Source organism: Rhagoletis zephyria, unplaced genomic scaffold, assembly GCF_001687245.7.
Source record: "Rhagoletis zephyria isolate East Lansing unplaced genomic scaffold, Rhagoletis_zephyria_1.1 Rzeph_scaffold_02512, whole genome shotgun sequence".
Taxonomy (NCBI): domain Eukaryota; kingdom Metazoa; phylum Arthropoda; class Insecta; order Diptera; family Tephritidae; genus Rhagoletis; species Rhagoletis zephyria.
Window position 1 is genome coordinate 32,249 of NW_016159596.1, and position 19,565 is coordinate 51,813.

General features: G+C 35.5%; 1 protein-coding gene across 2 annotated transcripts in view; it reads left to right on the plus strand.

Annotated features, from left to right (window-relative positions):
* The window catches only part of LOC108367039 (uncharacterized), a 45,661-nt gene extending 26,534 nt beyond the window's left edge, over positions 1-19,127 (plus strand). The window contains exons 3-12 of one of the 2 annotated variants that reach the window (XM_017621561.1): positions 3,911-5,109; positions 8,024-8,376; positions 8,562-8,761; positions 8,827-9,004; positions 9,195-9,203; positions 9,656-10,256; positions 12,950-13,973; positions 17,022-17,158; positions 17,912-18,165; positions 18,240-19,127. In XM_017621561.1, coding sequence (XP_017477050.1) covers positions 3,911-5,109; positions 8,024-8,376; positions 8,562-8,761; positions 8,827-9,004; positions 9,195-9,203; positions 9,656-10,256; positions 12,950-13,973; positions 17,022-17,158; positions 17,912-18,165; positions 18,240-18,506 — 4,222 coding nt within the window. In that variant the 3' untranslated portion in view covers positions 18,507-19,127. The remainder of the gene's footprint in view (positions 1-3,910; positions 5,110-8,023; positions 8,377-8,561; positions 8,762-8,826; positions 9,005-9,194; positions 9,204-9,655; positions 10,257-12,949; positions 13,974-17,021; positions 17,159-17,911; positions 18,166-18,239) is intronic. The other variant, XM_017621562.1, reaches the window with a different exon arrangement.
* The last annotated feature ends 438 nt before the right edge of the window (positions 19,128-19,565 follow it).

Consider the following 19,565-nt stretch of genomic DNA (forward strand, 5'->3'; position numbering starts at 1 on the left):
TTGCTTTAGTAGTTTTTAATTAATGTACTTTCATTGTTTAAGATAAGTGTTTATAGTATGGAAAACCAACCAAATTTGGCCAGCCATTATTTTTAAGCATACAATTATATAATTATGTGATTATTTAATTTTATTTGAGCTCAATTAATTTGTATTTACAAAAATTCTTGGTTGTGCGTTTCTTTTTGATTATTGGTCAATTTCGGTTTGGAGACAAACCGGTTTCATCTACACGAAAGTTTTGAAGAAACTGAACTTAATCGGTGAATTAAAGACCGGACATAATCCTAATAGTTATTGGCAATTTGAAAACTAGATACAAAATTTTGTTGTGCTAGTTTTAAAAGTTGACAGCAAATTTTTCGACATAAAAAATTTTATTAAACACTATACTCATTTAAAAATGGAACAAAAAATTTGTGGTCATTAAAAAACTCGTAAGTCCAGTTTAAAGTCCATTTAAAAAGTGGACATACATTTTTGGTCGTCACAAATTTTTCATAACAACGTCGTACAAAATCTTGACATAAGTTTTTTGACATTAAAAAGTGTTAATTTAATCCAGACATCAATTTTTGGCCATTTAAAAATTGAACATAAATTTGTGTTCATTTGAAAACTGGACATAAATATTTGGTCAATTAATAACGTGATGTAAGTATTTAGTCATTGAAACTGGGCATACATTTATTTGCCATACATTTTGTGTAAGTTTTTGTTCTTTAATTTAAAAGCTGGGCATACAGTTTTGGTAATTTGAAAACTAGAAATAAGTTTTTGGTTATTTAAAAACTGCGCACATATTTTCGACGCGTACAGTATAGAATTAACGGTAGCAAGTGGCTGTAGTTTTTCGCCTCATAAAAATATTTATATGCAACAGCTAACGAAGGGTAAAAAATGGGCAAGAAACTTGACACCTTAAAGCAAAAAAAAAAAAAACAGTTCGCTGTATACCACTGAGTCTTAAAGTATTTTTGCAAGGAATTTCTATCCTTTTTTGCCGAACTTAGGGATCGCCTTCCAACATTTTTCGGTGATACCTACATTCGGCAAACATATTTTTTTTTTGAAATGTTAGTTCTACTGGAATAATGGAAATACCTCGTTAGCAAACGTTTAATGCTTTTCCCCTAGCTTTAATATACTAACATTAGGGTGGTACGTTAAAGTGATGAGAACTGAGGTTTGTGTGAATAGTACTAGAACGGGTTCTTGAGCACAAAGAACTTTGCAAAAAAAATCTCCACGAACAGGAACATCGATATATCATTCTTTAAAATCGGACTGCAAATGCAGTAGATATGACGAAGAATGTAAAAAGGCGATGTCTACGTTCTGCCTATTTTGTTTTCGAAATTGCCTTGCAAAAATACTTGCGATTCGACGCTGTAAGACGAACATTTTTTTTTTTTTAAGTCTGTTGGTAGCGGAAAATAGGCACAAATGCACATAAAAGTGATCCNAGCAAAAAAAAAAAAAAACAGTTCGCTGTATACCACTGAGTCTTAAAGTATTTTTGCAAGGAATTTCTATCCTTTTTTGCCGAACTTAGGGATCGCCTTCCAACATTTTTCGGTGATACCTACATTCGGCAAACATATTTTTTTTTTGAAATGTTAGTTCTACTGGAATAATGGAAATACCTCGTTAGCAAACGTTTAATGCTTTTCCCCTAGCTTTAATATACTAACATTAGGGTGGTACGTTAAAGTGATGAGAACTGAGGTTTGTGTGAATAGTACTAGAACGGGGTCTTGAGCACAAAGAACTTTGCAAAAAAAATCTCCACGAACAGGAACATCGATATATCATTCTTTAAAATCGGACTGCAAATGCAGTAGATATGACGAAGAATGTAAAAAGGCGATGTCTACGTTCTGCCTATTTTGTTTTCGAAATTGCCTTGCAAAAATACTTGCGATTCGACGCTGTAAGGCGAACATTTTTTTTTTTAAGTCTGTTGGTAGCGGAAAATAGGCACAAATGCACATAAAAGTAATCAANATATTTTCGACGCGTACAGTATAGAATTAACGGTAGCAAGTGGCTGTAGTTTTTCGCCTCATAAAAATATTTATATGCAACAGCTAACGAAGGGTAAAAAATGGGCAAGAAACTTGACACCTTAAAGCAAAAAAAAAAAAAACAGTTCGCTGTATACCACTGAGTCTTAAAGTATTTTTGCAAGGAATTTCTATCCTTTTTTGCCGAACTTAGGGATCACCTTCCAACATTTTTCGGTGATACCTACATTCGGCAAACATATTTTTTTTTTGAAATGTTAGTTCTACTGGAATAATGGAAATACCTCGTTAGCAAACGTTTAATGCTTTTCCCCTAGCTTTAATATACTAACATTAGGGTGGTACGTTAAAGTGATGAGAACTGAGGTTTGTGTGAATAGTACTAGAACGGGGTCTTGAGCACAAAGAACTTTGCAAAAAAAATCTCCACGAACAGGAACATCGATATATCATTCTTTAAAATCGGACTGCAAATGCAGTAGATATGACGAAGAATGTAAAAAGGCGATGTCTACGTTCTGCCTATTTTGTTTTCGAAATTGCCTTGCAAAAATACTTGCGATTCGACGCTGTAAGACGAACATTTTTTTTTTTTTAAGTCTGTTGGTAGCGGAAAATAGGCACAAATGCACATAAAAGTAATCAAAAAAAAAGTTTATAATGTTAATCACCGTCCGCTTAGTATTTTTCTAAATGAAAACAAAAGAATACCCGTACCTTTTTGTTAAAAACAAAGATACTTAGAACTGCCTCAAATCCCATGAAGTCTTCCATATATTTTATATGGGGAACAACGCTTTTTCGTACAAATGATATAGAATTCTTGAAAATCAATGAAATTTTTCGATCGGAAAGCTCTGTTTCTCTGCAGGAGACTTCCAGTAATAATGCCCAATTGTTTGTTTTACAATTTTTTAATACTAAAATTTTTTTATTTGCATTTGTATTTTTTTTTTGGCGATTTAGGTGACCTATAAAAAATAGTTACTTTATAAAATTGTTAAATAAACAATTAGGTATTGTTAATGTAAGTCTTCCGAAGAGAAACGTGCTTTTTTCTCCATGTAAAATACATAAAAAACTTAATAGGCTTTGAGGCTGTGCTAAGTATCATTAAAAAAAGAAAAAAATCGGGTATCATTTTTTTCCTTTTAGAAAAATCTTAGGGGGTGAGAGCTTATCATTTTAAAATTTTTTCCGCATGTATTTTTGAAACACCTTAATGCACACGCAAGCGTGTGGTACTTGAATGAAACCGTTCGCATTTACTTTTTAAAACTTCAAAACCTAAATTGCATTACTAAATCTATTATGTTGTCGATAACCATAATTTTGTCGATAAATGTAACGGTTGAAACAATATACCAGGTATTATCCGTAAAAAAAAGTTAGTAACTATATCCATAACTATCGATAACTTTTCGGCAAACTTGTCGATAACTATCGATATTTTTTCGACCATTTTATCGATAGCTATCGCTAAAAGTTATATATAGATTTCGAGCTGCACTAGTATTTTATGATTCTATTTCAATCTATCCAGCCCTTTATCAGAAATAGATTTAATATTGCATACTTCTTACGTAGTCATTTATGTATGTAGATATATATGTATATAAGCAAATACGTAGTGCTACTAGAAAGGAATCTATTGCTGTAGTGATTATACGTATTGAAGTAGTATCACTATTAACTATTTTTCCTCACCACCTCTATTTTTATGAGCTTAGTCGTAGCTTTCCACGAATTACCAATCTAATATATTTTTCTATTTTCTCTCTTTTTTTGCCCGTACACCTTGATGATGCCGCTAATCGGCGCAATTCCAATTTGATTGCATTCACCTGAACGCGCCTCGCACACTCACACATACGCACACACAGACAACAGTCGTTGCTCTCGGACGAACAAGCCAAAGAAGTCGAACAGATACTCTCCGCCGCACCGACAGTTGGTGTGGCCGTTGCAGCTGTTGTTGCCACAGCTACTTCGCCAACTAGCATTAAAAGTCTAATCGAAGAAACGCAACCAGAATCACCGCCACCAACAGAGCAGCAGGGCAAAAAGCCAACGACGAAAGCAGCTGCCGCCAAAGTTAGCATTGACATAGCTGGTGACGTACGTGCTGCTCCTGTAAATGCTACCTTAACTGCAAGTGGCGGTTGTAATCCAATAACTGTCGCCAACGAAAGTGTTACCGCCTATAACAAGGCCGACGAAGCGGAAGATGATGATGACGAGGAGGAGGACGACGAGGACGACGGGGATGTCGACATAGTTGGCATTGGCGCCGCACCTGCACACATTTTAAATGCGACCTCCACCAAGGCGGTAGATAGCAGCATCAGTGCTGCAGCAACTAACAAGGCCAACAACAACAATAACCACAACAACAACAACAGCAGCAATACACACGACGACGATGAGCCCGAATGGCTACGTGATGTACTTGAAGCGCCTAATCGCAGTCTAGAGAATTTGCTAATTTCCCGCTGTGCTGGAGTCAACGATAGGAGGCGACATTCATCGGAAAGTCAAGACAGAATTGTGGGTGGTGAAAGTAGTTTTGTTGTTGAAAGTAAACATTCCGACTTGGTGACTGCATCTAAGGTCGAGACTAGTTACGATGCAGACAATGATTCGACACTTTTTATACAACAACAACAACAACAATACGAACAACCACAATCACCCAGCGGTAAGCCAGGCGAACAACAGTCACTTTTGAATCAAACATTTGTGCAACAGGAATCAAGTAGTCCAACGCCACATGGCCAAACGGGCGAATCTCTGCAAGAATCAATTGTTTCGGTTGAGTCAACTCAATCGGATGGTACACTCAATCAGACTACGACCATTGATGACAGCATAATTTCAAGCAAACATAATTCCACTTACTCATTAGCTGAGGGTGAGCTACATTCGATTAATACAAATACAACAACTACTAGTCTTGGTGGCACAGAACTCGACGATTCGCAATACTATATACCAGAGTATCCGCCAGTGAAGAGCAAGGAAGTTTATGTGGAATCCGGAGTGCATTATTTCGAAGATGGCAACTTTTGGATGGAAGTGCCGGGTAAGTTTGGTTTTGAATCTTTTATTGATGTATCTTCGGGTCTGATTAATGATCTTATCATTGAATCCTAATTGTCGGAAAACTTAAGGAAAGCTTACATTTTTGATAGAACTATAATAAATTAAATGTTTCAAAAGATTCTAACTAGTTACGACTGTTTTTACTTTTTGAAACTGACACCGTTTGAATAAAAAAATATGTAGGAAGAAAAATCATTTGTGGGCTTTCGTCGCCTCTCGCTTTGTTCTTGTAGGGGCAGCGGTTTTAAGTACAGGAATGACTCAGAGTGTTAACCGAAAAAGATTGTTGTTTTTTTATTATTATTATTTGGGGATAAAGCACTGCGACCTCAAGATCTATTGAGCCCACTTCATGGATTTACAGCCTGTCTATTAATCCAGTATCCCAGGGAAACTTTAGTATGGAATTTAAACCTACGGATTTCACTTCGCCCTCGGTTATAAAATGTTCACCCAGGACAGCATTCTAAGATGTGCTTTGCACTCTCCATATTCGTCCTGCAAAATCTGTATCGCTTCTGTGAGTAAATTCGCAGTTTAGTCAGGTGATAGTTCAGCCTGCAATGTCCTCTTAGGATTCCTGCAACAATTCTTAAGTTATTCTTGGATAAGCTCATACATTCCTTAAAGCGTCTATAAGTTATATGCTCCTAAAAGTGCTTTGGACTGCTCTAGACCCAGTAGCTATTTCTTTAAGTCTCTTCCTCTAACCGGCTCAGGGCATGAAAGGGGTTGATGCTTCCTTCTTCGCAAGTTCATCAGCAATTCCGTTTCCTTTAATACCAATATATCCAGGAATTCAGAGAACCAAAACTCGATTGGTCAGACCAAGAGTATTCAGCTTATCAAGGCACTCACTCACCAGTTTAGATGTTACCTGATGGGATGTGAGGGCCTTGATAGCCATTTGGCTGTCAGTCAAGATCGCGATGTTCTAATTCCGGTAGTTTCGCTTCATATTAAAGTCCACACATTTCTATGGCGTAGCCTGGCCGCCTGGAAAATGCACATATGTTTTCCCATGGGTTCCTAGTATCTTAACCTCGGTCCAACTACACCGACCCCGGTACCCTCTTCAGGCAATGAGCCATCAGTGTACCAGGTAATCATGTTTTGCTTTATCCGATATCTCCTGGATATGCCTGCCCACCTCTTATTACGTAGAACAGTTGTTGTAACTGCATACAAATTCCCCAAACCGTTTTTAGGGAGCAATGCTGGGGTGGCAGTCCTTGGCCAGATATTAATCTCAGTCGTTCCGCTTACGTAGACCCAACTCTCGAGGGAATAATTCGATCCGAAAGCGTCTGTTGTTTCAGCGATCTAATCCATACGACCCTGCCGCAGCGTAGCTCCATAATCTACTTATTCGTTCTGACCTGGAGTTCAAATCCGGAAACCGATTTCTTCTGCATTGGCTATCGAAGGAGACTTGATGGACCTATGTAAGCCTTCACTGCAAAAAACCCTTGATGCGTTCGTTCTGGCACTGAAATGGTGGACGGCGAATTATTTGAATGGTCGATAGTGTTTATTCGAGACTTATATTTCTAGTTGCTTGGGAACAGCACTGGTTGACTAAGGTAGAAGTGGCTTCGAATTCTTCCTCAGTTTTATTTTGTCAAGACTATGGTTAAAAAGGCGCGCGAGGTCTTTCAAATTTTTCGACTGCCATTTTTGTTTAACTATACTCGAATGTCCCTTAAAAATTGAGGTAGGACTGGTAGTAGAGGTGGCTCTCCTCGATGGATTGTTTACCATATTACAAATCGTTGGTAGCTCTGAATGAACGCTTCCTTGACAGACTATCTTCTGCAGCATAGCTATTTGATCGGTAGCCAGGCCGGAGTATCTAAGTTTCCACTGGATACAATACTCTTGCCTCTTTATAGTCGAGCTTAGCTGTTAAAAAACATTTATCAGTGAGACAAACTTTTCTCCCTGCAGGCTCCTTTGCAGGTTTTATAGTCTCTTTATGTTTGAGCTTGAATGTTTTAAACCCAATTTCATAAAAAATCAAGAAGAAGACTTTAAGACTTTAAATGCTTTATAAATCGAAAATTTGTATCTTATTTTTATGAATAAGGCCGTTAGAATATTAACTTTATGTAGATAAGCATTCGTCAGAAAGATTTTTCTGCTCCCCCTAATCCGTTGAACAGCTGTACTCGTGACGATCTTCTTTATATATCAGCAACTTGAACGCCCATCTATCTGTATTTCATACCCATATGTATATCTGGTGTATAAAGACATGAAACCTAAAAGATCTGGATTTATGATCCACCGCCTTCAACTGCCATCCTGCACCTTACTTTTGTTCGTAACCAGAAAAATAATAAATACCAAATAATTCAGTGAGAAGGAAGAACATTATGTTTACATGTATTTATAAAAAAAAAATATTTATTGGATCAAAAAGTAGCTGGGTAGGCACTGTGGCCAATGGCAATCATCTATTACCACCTCTGCAAGGTTGTACGCCATGCCTAGTCCATATACCATATATTAGGCTGAGCATGTTTTGAAGTGTCATCAACTTATTACTTAAGAAAGTTTTGTTAAATGACACTTGAGAAGTGCATATGCAAAAACCTCCTAGATTTTATAAAGGAAACTTTGGCACATGCAGCAATGCCCATATAGGTTCTAGCATGCATTTAGGCGCTAGGTTTTCGTAGTCGCCTAAAAAAACACTACAATCTTTAAATCGACGGAGGTGCGTTAGATTGTACGAATCCAAATCTTATGGAAGTTGAATGCATGTATTTACTTAGATATTGCCTTCTTTAAAGCAGATTTTGATTGCCTTTAAATATCTGTCGGCTACCATAAGTTCGTTTATCGTTCACTGAACACCACTAATCATTTACTTTCGACTATCTTTTTCACAGGTCTACTCGACTTCGATGACGACGAACTCTCCTATCCGCCAATACCAGTAAAGAAAAATACCAAAGTACGCTTTAGTTCCGGACCCATACAAGTATTTTCAACCTTCTCCGTAACCGATTATGATCGCCGCAATGAAGATGTCGATCCCGTGGCCGCTTCAGCCGAATATGAGCTGGAGAAGCGTGTCGAGAAGATGCATGTCTTCCCGGTGGAATTAATGAAAGGTCCTGAAGGTTTAGGTTTGAGTATAATTGGCATGGGCGTTGGTGCCGATGCTGGACTCGAGAAATTGGGTATATTTGTGAAAACTATTACCGATAACGGTGCAGCAGCACGTGACGGACGCATTCAGGTGAGTTGAAATTTTCAAGTTTTGACACCGAAGGTGTGTACATTATGGCCTGCTCCCTGCGTCCACCTATGAATGTACATGCGTCATCATCAATAACGTGACTGATGGACGTTCTAAATTTCACGAGGTGGACGTGCGGGAGCGCATTTGTACTTGCTTCAGTTAAAACTTTTAAATTTGCTCAGGTTAACGATCAAATCATCGAAGTGGATGGCAAAAGTTTAGTGGGCGTAACACAAGCGTATGCCGCATCGGTGTTACGCAATACATCTGGTCTAGTCAAATTTCAAATTGGACGTGAACGTGATCCGGAAAATTCCGAGGTGGCACAATTGATACGCTTGAGTTTGCAAGCGGATCGCGAAAAGGAAGAACGACTGAAAAGGTGAGGGTGTCCTTTTTTGGTTTTATTTATAAAAGTAAAATTAATATTTGCTTATTATGCTACAGACAACAAGAAGAATATTTACGTCGCACACTCGACTACTCGGAGGACTCCACACAGCCAGTTTCGGCTAATTCTAGTGTCTGCGAGGGACCCTCGAGTCCCGTACAAGTGGAGCATCCAATGGAGGTCGAGGCTACGCACTCACAGGAGGTAGAGTCTCTGAAGAGACTGCTACAGGAGGTATGTAAAATATGGCGCCAATTGGTATTGATTTTTAAACCCCCAAAAAATGTTGGAGTATTTTCAGAGTTTTAATCTTTTTAAACCTTTTATACGTTTCTTTATGTGATTTACTTATGACGTGGATTCACGAAAAATAAACCGAAAACAAACAAAAACATAAAACGATACAAACGTTACGAAAATGCAGCACAAAGCGGTAATTGGTTTGAACGAAATAGTTTAATAACTTTTAGCGAATTCATGTGTCTTTTCGTTTTCGCCCGATTTACTTTTTTTGTTGTTTTTGAAAATTGGAATATATTTAATTTTTGTACAATAACTGTAAATTAATTGCTAGCCATTTTTTTATACACATACTATTATTTCCTTTAATTTTTTTTTTTAGATATTTTGTTGAATGTTCATTTTTTCGTTTGTTTAATTTTTAGAGCGAATTGAGTTGCCTGTTAAAAGACGACATTATTGATACGCTGAAGCGTAAGGTGGGTGTTGTCGCCTTTTGTTTACGCTTTTTTCTTTCTGCTTATTACTAATCATACTCACCACGAATTTAGCTTTCATTTGCATGCTACCATATAATTTAATAAACACTTCCTCATTTCCTTAAATATTAAACTTCCTTCTTCACATTTCTCGCCATCCCATCAGCTCGTCAAATTAGAAACAACCGGCAATGAAAACGAACTGCTCAGCGAACGTTTACGCCAAAGCGAACGCGAGCTAACCAACATCAAGAAAGAGGCTGCAAATCTACAAAATATGCTACAACAATCACAGGGCCAGTACATGGCACTCGACAAGAAGTATAACAAGGCCAAGCGTTTGGTGCGTGAGTATCAACAACGCGAGGTGGATATGTGTCATCGGGAGGAATTCTATCAGCAATTACTGCAAGAGAAGGACACCGAATACAATGCACTCGTGAAGAAGTTGAAAGATCGTGTCATCAATTTGGAACACGAGCTGCAGGAGACACAACGTAAGGCTGGCTTCCCAGTAGGTTTGCCATACGATAGCGCCACGCTCAAATTGACGCCTCAAATGATGCGAAAAGCGCCGCCAAAACCTCTATTCCAGAAACTTGAAACCGAATTGTCGGATACGGAAATTTCCGATCTCTCACCCGATGGCGAGGGTGTGAAAACGGCTACAGTGGAACGTAAAGTACCAATTAAAGACGAATTGGATGCTGCAGTGCCGCAACATGAACTTCTGGATAATTCGGTTACAAAGACCAAAATCGATTTAGGTAAGTCGGAGTGGAAGTGAAATAATTAACTAAAGTTGTATGCAGCATTGCATTTTAAGGAAACTGTTATTTTCTTATACATGTCTAAAAATATTTTGTGAGTTGGAAATGCTTTGGCTTGGTTTCTTTTAAGAATGACTAATAGCTAAAATTTTGTTGGTGGCGGTAATTTTATACGTTTGTGCACAGAATTCGATATTAAAAGTCAAATTTAAAAATAAATCGGCTTAAGATTAAGTACAACCAAATAAAGTAAATAAACAAATACAATAAAGAAGGTAAAAAAATAAATAAATCGAAAAAATAAGTAAAAAAATAAAAATAATGTAAAAAAATAAAAATAATGTAAAAAANTTTTGGAAAAAACGTATTCTTTAGTTTAAACAGCAATGCTTTTTTGTTTACCGAGTAAAACTCAGTTGAACTTGTTAAGCGGTTACACCACACTGACTTGCGAAAAATAGGTAAAGAATTGATTTCTTTTGGAGCGTATAATGAAATTTATTTAAAAAAATTGTATTTCACGTACATATGTATGTATGCACATTAGGGTGATCACGTACCGGTACGTAGCCGGTAGGAGGTTTAGTGGGTTAAAGTCTCACACTGACTGGTTTGGGGTTAAGGCTTTCGGTGCTTCCTCCTCTGAAAAAAAAAACATTAGTGTGATCAAAAAAAAAAGTAAAGTCGAAATTTTAATGCTCTTAAAGCTAATCCGGATTAACGCTGCCGTCTGTTTGAGCTTACTCACTCGGATTGTTCTATGTCGAAATCAAAAAATATTTAGAGGTCGCTCAAAGCGCTCATGTATTTTTTTGTAGCAATGGTTACAGGTTTTAATCGATTCGAATGTCAAAAAAAAATCGATCTCCCAGTATCAAATCATATATTTTGTCAAATAACGCCTTTTACTTAATTTTTACAAAGAAACAACACTGCAATCCGGCAAACACGGAAATCACAAACATTAATTGTAAGTAATTGTTAACGGTTTCAATTTCCAGATTTATCCAAAAGCTTCAGCTTCAAAACCGACTTCAATTCTCATATAAAAATTTAAGAGTACCGTTAATTTCTTCATTATCAAATGATCGGATCTAAACCATGGTACCACCTCTGAGGTACCTTAAAAAAAAAAGAATTATAAAAATCGGTTAACGGGGTCCATATATTATACATATATAAAAAAAAATAAAAAAGTATTCCGACGAATTGATAACCTCCTCCTTTTTTTGAAGTCGGTTAAAAATGTGAGATACCGTTTTTTCTATATTAAGGCAGCGATATGAGAATTTAACATAACTACATAAACTATTAGGCCTACTTAGGGAAACGGTTAATTTTTTTCGATGTTTGATTTTATATCACAAAAGAAAAAAATGTGTGATCTACCTCAAAATTAACCGCTATTTTCAAAAGTGTACGTAAGTGTAAGTGTAGTGTTTTCAATACATATTTTTTCCCCCTCACTATATTTCTTACCTTAATTACCCTTTTTAGAAAAAAATGTAGTCGGCAGTGTAGTCCATTGAATTTTAGTGCCGGTACAACTAATTTGGAAGATATTGGGCTGTTACTGTTGATATGTAGATTTTTATTTTTTTTTTTTTGCTGAAGGTGTTGCTCATTTTCTCTTTGTCAAGTATGCTCAAAATTGTAGTTTTTTTATGTCGAAGAAAATGTGCATGAGCGCCAAGAAGAAAATCTCTAAAAATCGGTAGGAAGTCCGCATAATAAAATGTGGACTTAACTATACTAAAATTCAATGGGCTATACTGCATACAAAAAATTTTTCTAAAAAGGTGAATTAACCAAAATTTTAATGAAATAATCGAATGTCGATTGTCGAATTTTTTGGATATAAAAACCACGACAAAGGATCTTCGTTTTAAAAACGGCATCTTTAGTTTAAAAAAGTCGTTTCGAGCAAAACGCTCAAGAAAAAAGTTCACAGTCTTTCTGCCATTCTTCTTTCTAACTGCTGTAACTTCTGAAGTACTTTGAATTTCGAAATGGGAAAGCGCTTTAAATATTCTTCAGAGTATGTAGAATTTGTAGGTGAAAAAATTTAATTTTTTTATTTTTCCAGTTAACCCCTGAACAAAATAGTGTAACATCTAAAGTGGACAATTTAATAAATAACAGAAATAATTTGAAATAAATAGTAATTAACACAATAAATACAACATAATAATAATAAAAAATTTACAATTCTACTAAATTATGTGCACANTATATTTTTTCTCCTTTGCATTCAAGTACATACATTCATATGTATATATTAATCAGTATATATTTGACTACATATGTACATAACTATAATAGACAATATCTATTCATTCTAATTCATAAAGTCATCTCATTGCAATTTTTAGGTTTTTGTTCTAATTCTATTTGTATTTTTGTATTTTGTACCTTTCTTTCTATATCTCTTTCAATTCAATTGTGCCTGTGTCCCGTTTTGCTGCCATTTTCATATACATACATATATATTGTTGTTTGTGTTGTTGATGTGCTTATGTCCAAAAAAACAAACCAACAAAACAAATCAAAAAAACAAATACACTATTGCCGCCTCAAATTTTGCTGCCGCTTGCCTGCCGCTCAAAATCAAATAAAACACAAAATGCGCCTTCGCTTGCACTACTTTTCAAATCAAAACCAAAAACAAAAAAAAAATATCAACAAAAAAGCATCTCGTGGTGGTTTAGCTAATCGCCAGCTGCCTTCAACAGCGAACAACGGCAACAACAGCACCAGCAATTGCAATACAACCAACGCAGCGGGCAACAACGCTACTAATGCCACCGCCGCCTCCAACACCAATAACAGCCAAATTCATAGCACTACATCCGTCGCCTCCGCCGCCGCCGCCTCCACCACCGCTGGCATCAACATTAACACCAGTCACAGTCACAGCAGCAGCAGTGCCAGTGGCAACAACAGCAATAACAACGGCGTTAAAAGCATCTCTTTTGGCAAGCGCACGCTCAGCAATAGCAGCTCAGATTGCGCGCTCGATGACAGCGAGGATGATGGCACTGCTACTACAGTGGCACATGTGCACGCCAGCGCCGCCTCGGATAGCAATGGACTTTCGAATGGCAGCAGCAGCAATAGTAGCGTTATCCACCGCAATTACTTACAACAGCAGCAGCAGCATCATGCCACCGCCACCAATGGCCATCACAGCGTCACTGCCGGTACAACTACTGCCATTCTGTTGAATTCGACCGCCATTGCGGGCAGTGGTGTTGCAACAGCGCGCGAACAGCAAATCAATCAATTGTATGCGCAAGTGCACAAGGATCATAATAAGACCGGCGTAGCAGCAGCAGCAGCAGCTGCTGGTGTTGGTCATTCCACAATACCGAATATATTTAAGAGTGCCATTGGTTCGCCACCCGACGTAAGCCTGGGCGTTGGCGTGGGCGTGGGCGTGGGCATGGGCTTGGGCAGCAGTGGCGTTAGTGTTGGTGGTGGTGATTTTCATCGCAGCAACATGACTACGTTCGGTACTAGCAATCGTGATCTCAATAGTTCATACGATTCAATTTTAGGCTCAAACGATAAACTCTCCGAGAATGAACAATCATCGGAGAATTGGATGTATCCGAGTCGACGACGAGTCGGACCGACGGGTGCCATCATAAGTGGTAAGATGCCACCTTCATCGTTTACAGAACAACTAAATCAAGCGTTGTCCGAGCGTGAGAGGTGAGTGTAGAAAAATGATTATTATTTTTTTTTTTTATATATTTATTATAGAAAAACCATGGTGAAATTATAAACAGGTGAAGTGTAATAAAGCAGCTTTTTCACTTTATTTTCTTAAATTGCTTGACATTCGACTATCTTATAGAAATTTTTCAAAGCAGATTTTCAAAGAAGATAGTGTAAAATTTTTATTCTCACTCTAATTACTACACCTGATATAATTTCACCATGCAGGTGTCTGAATAGCTAAATAAAGAAAGCCTACTCATTAAATTCATCCTTATATTTCATTTTTTAGTTAGCTCTTTTATATAGCTTAGTTAAGGCTTGATGAAATAATACCTACTAATTCGATAACTGTGAGAATGTATCTTAAATGGGTTAGTATCTAGTTGTCTTGCATTTTTTTCGAATCTAGAAATGTATTCTCGAATATGGGTACATTACCCCGAACGGCATTAAAATAAATTTACGATGCTTTATCTGCAGTGACATTAGCGAAGACTACTTCTAATAGCTAGTTCTAAGAGGCTATTTTTTAAATCAAGGAAGTTAGCTCTATCTTCGTCATCCAGCAACTGTTAATTTTGTTTTCCGGTTTCCAAAAATTGTCTATGCTGTGCAGTCTTTGCTATCAGTATGCATTTATTTGTATATCAATCGACAGAAATATACTAATGGCATAGACAGACTGCAACGTTGATCTGATCAAAATTGTGCCCTGACAGGCAGTTATGCGGATTAGGCGAGCCGCGAGGTTGTGGGTTCGAATACCACGGTCACCAGAATTTTCATTTAATTTTTCTTTAAATCATCCAATTATTATTTTCATTTTTTACCGGTTTCTCGAAAGCAATTTAAGTGAGAAATGATTTTTTACCGGTCAGCCTCCATATTAAATTCAAAAAAATAAAAAAATGATTTTTCACTTAAATTGATTTCGTGAAACTGGCTATTAATGTAATTATTGTTGATGTGGACTTTTTAAATAAAATTAAACTAATTAAAGTTTTAAACTAACCACTAATAAAATAAATACTAATGCAAAATAAAACAAAATGAAGTTAAATAAAAAATACATTAATAAAAGAATCTAAAAAAATAAAACTAAAACAAAAATTAAAAAATGTTTGTAAATCCCACGGAGCGAGGATCTAACTGAATTGAAGTATCCAGCTCTGACCTTTCGGCTTCCATCGGCTTACTTATTTGCATTATTGATTTTCACAGACAACAGTTGGCCGTTTTGGTCGTTTCGCTTAAGTCCCTGGTCTGCGTTCGTTTTGACGATTATCTGTAGGACTCAATCCGGGTCAACTGCAGTTAATTCCCGAGATAATTCCGAATTTTCCTATGCGATTTTGTTCGAATTTAGAATCTAATTAGATCGCTCTCACCCGCTTCGCCTAATGTATAAAGTTTCTGCGTGCTACATTAGGTGTAATTTATTTTAATTAAACTCGACATACTTAAAATATGCGAAAATCAGGAGACTTTACATTTTTTTAATATCTTCAAAATATTTACAAACTAAAACTATATTGAGTGGTTTAATGATAATGTGATAATTTTTCATACTCATGTATATGTAGTTTAGAAATGAAGCAATTTAAAAATCCTTTCGATTGATATCCATATTGTAATAATTCTAGTTGAATTTGAATTTTCCAACATGTGTAGTCCCTGCTATACAAATGTTGCTTAGAAATAAAGCCTTATCAATTATCAATACTCTTCGGATTAAAACCTAGATTGTAATAACTCATTAAACTTATAAAATAATTGTATTCGAATTTAGATTTAAAACAGGTGGCAACTCTCTTCAAAAACCTCAGAAAATTCTACATGTTCAAGCTGAACATTTCTAATTTAAACTCGACTTTTAAAACAGGTTGGGATACATATTCCAATTATCAAATTCCTTTAATTCAAGAAGAATTTAATTTTTTAAATAGGTGGCTACCTTCCTACATGTAGTTAAGAACTAAAACCCTTATCAAAAACCTTTCGATTGATACCCATATTGTAGTAATTCATTTAAATTAAATGAATTTAATTTTTAAACGGGTGGCAACGCTTGTAAAACATCTCACTAATATTTCAATCTGAAGGTATTTTGGCAATCTTTCATTTGACACCCATATATTAATTTTTTAGATAGCTTGCTAATAATTAATTTAACAGGTGGCAACTCTTTCTAAAATACTTTCAAACTACAACTTTTTTAGGCCTCTTGTATACCAAGTTCCTGTACTCTATCAAAAATATTTTCTGAGATATGATATGCGGTATGAAAATTCCGTTTTATGGGAGGTGCCACGCCCCTCGTATAATCGAGATTAAATGTATCCTATATTTTAAGTTGGGCTAAAATGGTACCAGTGTAAAAATTTAATGGGAATCGGTTGGGTAGTTAAAGCTTGAAAGCGTAACAAATAAACAAACTCACTTTCGGATGTATAATATTAGTAAGGATGTACGTTTAATAATTAAAAATATTTGTAAAAAATTTTACCGCTTGATGATGGCGCACCGTGTGTAGAATGAACTAAGTTTACTATCTGAAGAACGAGAAAAGCTAGCGAAATAAATTTAACAGTATTTTAAAGCTTTTCGGGTAAAAAAAAAAATAGTTTCGTTGCAGTTTCGAATGATAAAAAAACACGCATATTAAGTTTTAAAATCGAAAACTCGCTAATTCAAAAACCTCATTAATTCATAAAATATTATTGGTCCCTTGCCATTACAAATTATTGGGCTTTCACTACAGTAGAATTTACTTTTTTGTGCTGATTACACTAGGGAACTATTTTAGAGTTTTTTGTTTTGTTTTATAGAACCTCAACAAAAATATACAGCAGCTTAAAATTTTAATTCTTGGGCGATGAATTCAATTAGCTATTTCACTTGCATAATTCTTGTCTTCAGAAGCCTATAGTAATATTTTGAGCGAATGTTTTTGGTATCCTACCGTTTTGGCGTAGTAATTTTTAAACTGTTTTTTCATCAAAGGTTTTAAAAACATTTTTTTTTTGCCTCACTTTCCAGACGACTTGGCGATGGCTCATCCCGTCACTCCAGCGACGATTACACAGAAATTAACAAAAGCCAAAGCACAGCTGCCATCAATTGTAAGACACTAATCAATGAAATACGACAAGCGGTGAATGAGGCACAGCCAAAAGGTAATTACAAATTAAATAGCTGTTTGATTAAATTGCACAATAATTATCTTTATATTTCCCCCTAATAAGAAAAACGATAAAAAAATAAATGCTATCACTTACCTCTGCCAAACACCTCACAAAATCATACCATAAGCTGCTTATTTATATACCATATAGTATTAAATCATATTAAATCATGTATATGTATGTATATATATTGATTGCTGTGGTTCCTGCTATATACACTTTCTATTATAATTCATACATACAAGCATATATGTACATACATACTCTACAAGTACATATTATAATGTTGCTAGCTGTCGTTTGCATCTAACATTTTTTGCATTCAACTATTTAAGTACATTTCATAAATATTTAATTATGAATTTCGTTACGCTGTATAACGCCATTAATATGTCCTTACCATAGTTGTTTTACGCCTGTAGTATAAGCATTTACGATTTGCTCACCCATATTACCTAACTAGTATTTACTAACCCAAGTATTTTTTGTACTTTCTATTTCTTCACGTTTGCTCTTGTATTTTGATTGATTTATTTATTTTTTTATTGAAAAATTAAAATAAAACAAATCATTTGTTTGATAAATGCTATGCCGCCGCATAACTACGTTTTGGTAAAATACTCGTATAATAATATACCCTTAAATACCTTATAATGCGAATAAAAAAACAAAAAACATTTGCTTATTTATTGTGGTTACGATCAATGTGAATCTTTAATTATGAATTATTGAATGTGCAAATAGTTAAACAAGTTATACCTCAATCACTCTCTCCGCCTGGCACAGTACCATGGCAACAGCAACAACAACAACACCAACAACAACAAGCCACCGGACCGCCATCACCTACCAGCATGTCCTCGGGCTGTTCCTCACCCGGCTATTCGCCCAGTCGTGCCATTGATTTGTCCGGTTCGAGTAGCAGTTTTTCGGATCGCAAAGCAGCCGCCTGCTATAATTACAAAAGTGGACCAGTGCATGAGTGGACCAAAGAGCAAGTAAGTTTTTTAAATTTCGAATGATTATTTCTGTGTTGCGTTAATTTTCCTTTTTTACACTTATCCATTTAAAGGTTGGGCAATGGCTTATGGGCATCGAATTGGAACGTTACATTCCTGTCTTCAAGGAACATAATGTTGAAGGTGGCGCGCTGTTGTCACTCGATTCGAAAGATTTCAAAACACTTGGCGTGAGTGGAGATGATAAACATCGACTGAAGCGACGATTAAAAGATTTGAAGGCGAACATCGAAAAGGAGCGAAAAGATCAGGAACGCGAGCGACGCGAAAGAGAGAAAGCTATACGGAAAGCGGAGAAAAAAGCGGCCAAAAAGAAGTAGAATTAGAAAATATAGAATGCAGAAAAATAGAAAGTTAAAAATAAATATTAATTATTACAAAAAAAAAAAAACAACAAAATAGTAGTTGTAGTAGTCAATAGCAAAGAGTATCTATTAGAACAGTCGATATAATAACGGTAATAGTAAGCAACTACCAAAAATATTTACGTTATTTACTTAGTATAAGAAGCGCGCAGTAATAAGCATGTCAAGGAAGCGAATGAATGAGATAGAGATGGTGGAGGGTGGAGGGTGGCGAGGAAGCATTGAACGTATAAAATATTATTTGTTTTTTTTTTTTCTTTTACATACTATGTACTTGTATTTATACACACACTTTGTATAACTTTGACGTTCATTGATTTCAACTCAAAAGCAAAAGAAAATGAAAGGAGAATCTTTTCTAAGTTATTTATCTCTGATTAAATAAAAAGTTTAATTAAGGTACGAGTATATTCGATTTTTTTAATCAATAAGTAATTTATTATAACTCAAATTCTACAACATCTTTAAAATTAAGATGTTAAGTAAAACATAAAAACAATGACTTGCATAGTTTAAATACATACATACATATGTACGCATAAATCATTTAATGTGTGAGTAAAAAATGATGTTAGGTGAAACGAACAGAAGCAGAAGAACTAAAAAAAAGGGCAACTGAAATCAGAAATTAAAAACGTTCAAATTTTATAACACACGAAATTATTTGACGAGGTAGATTAGCAAGCATGAATAGCAAAACGAAAAGAGGTAAAGAATGAGTGTTAGATCGTTTGCTGAAACACACATACACAAACACTCATAGTTAATTGATGCAACAGAAATTGGCATAAACCGAGAAAAACATAAACAATGGACTGATTTTATGAATAAAATGAATTAATTTAAATATATACTTATATATATATGATATATATATATATATAAACAAACAAGCAAGGAAACTTAACGAGGATTAAACAATTAAATTAATTAATATAAAATCAATATTCTATGAAAAATAATTACTTTTAAACATTAACTCTACTATTTAACGTATGTGTACGTCTAAAATAA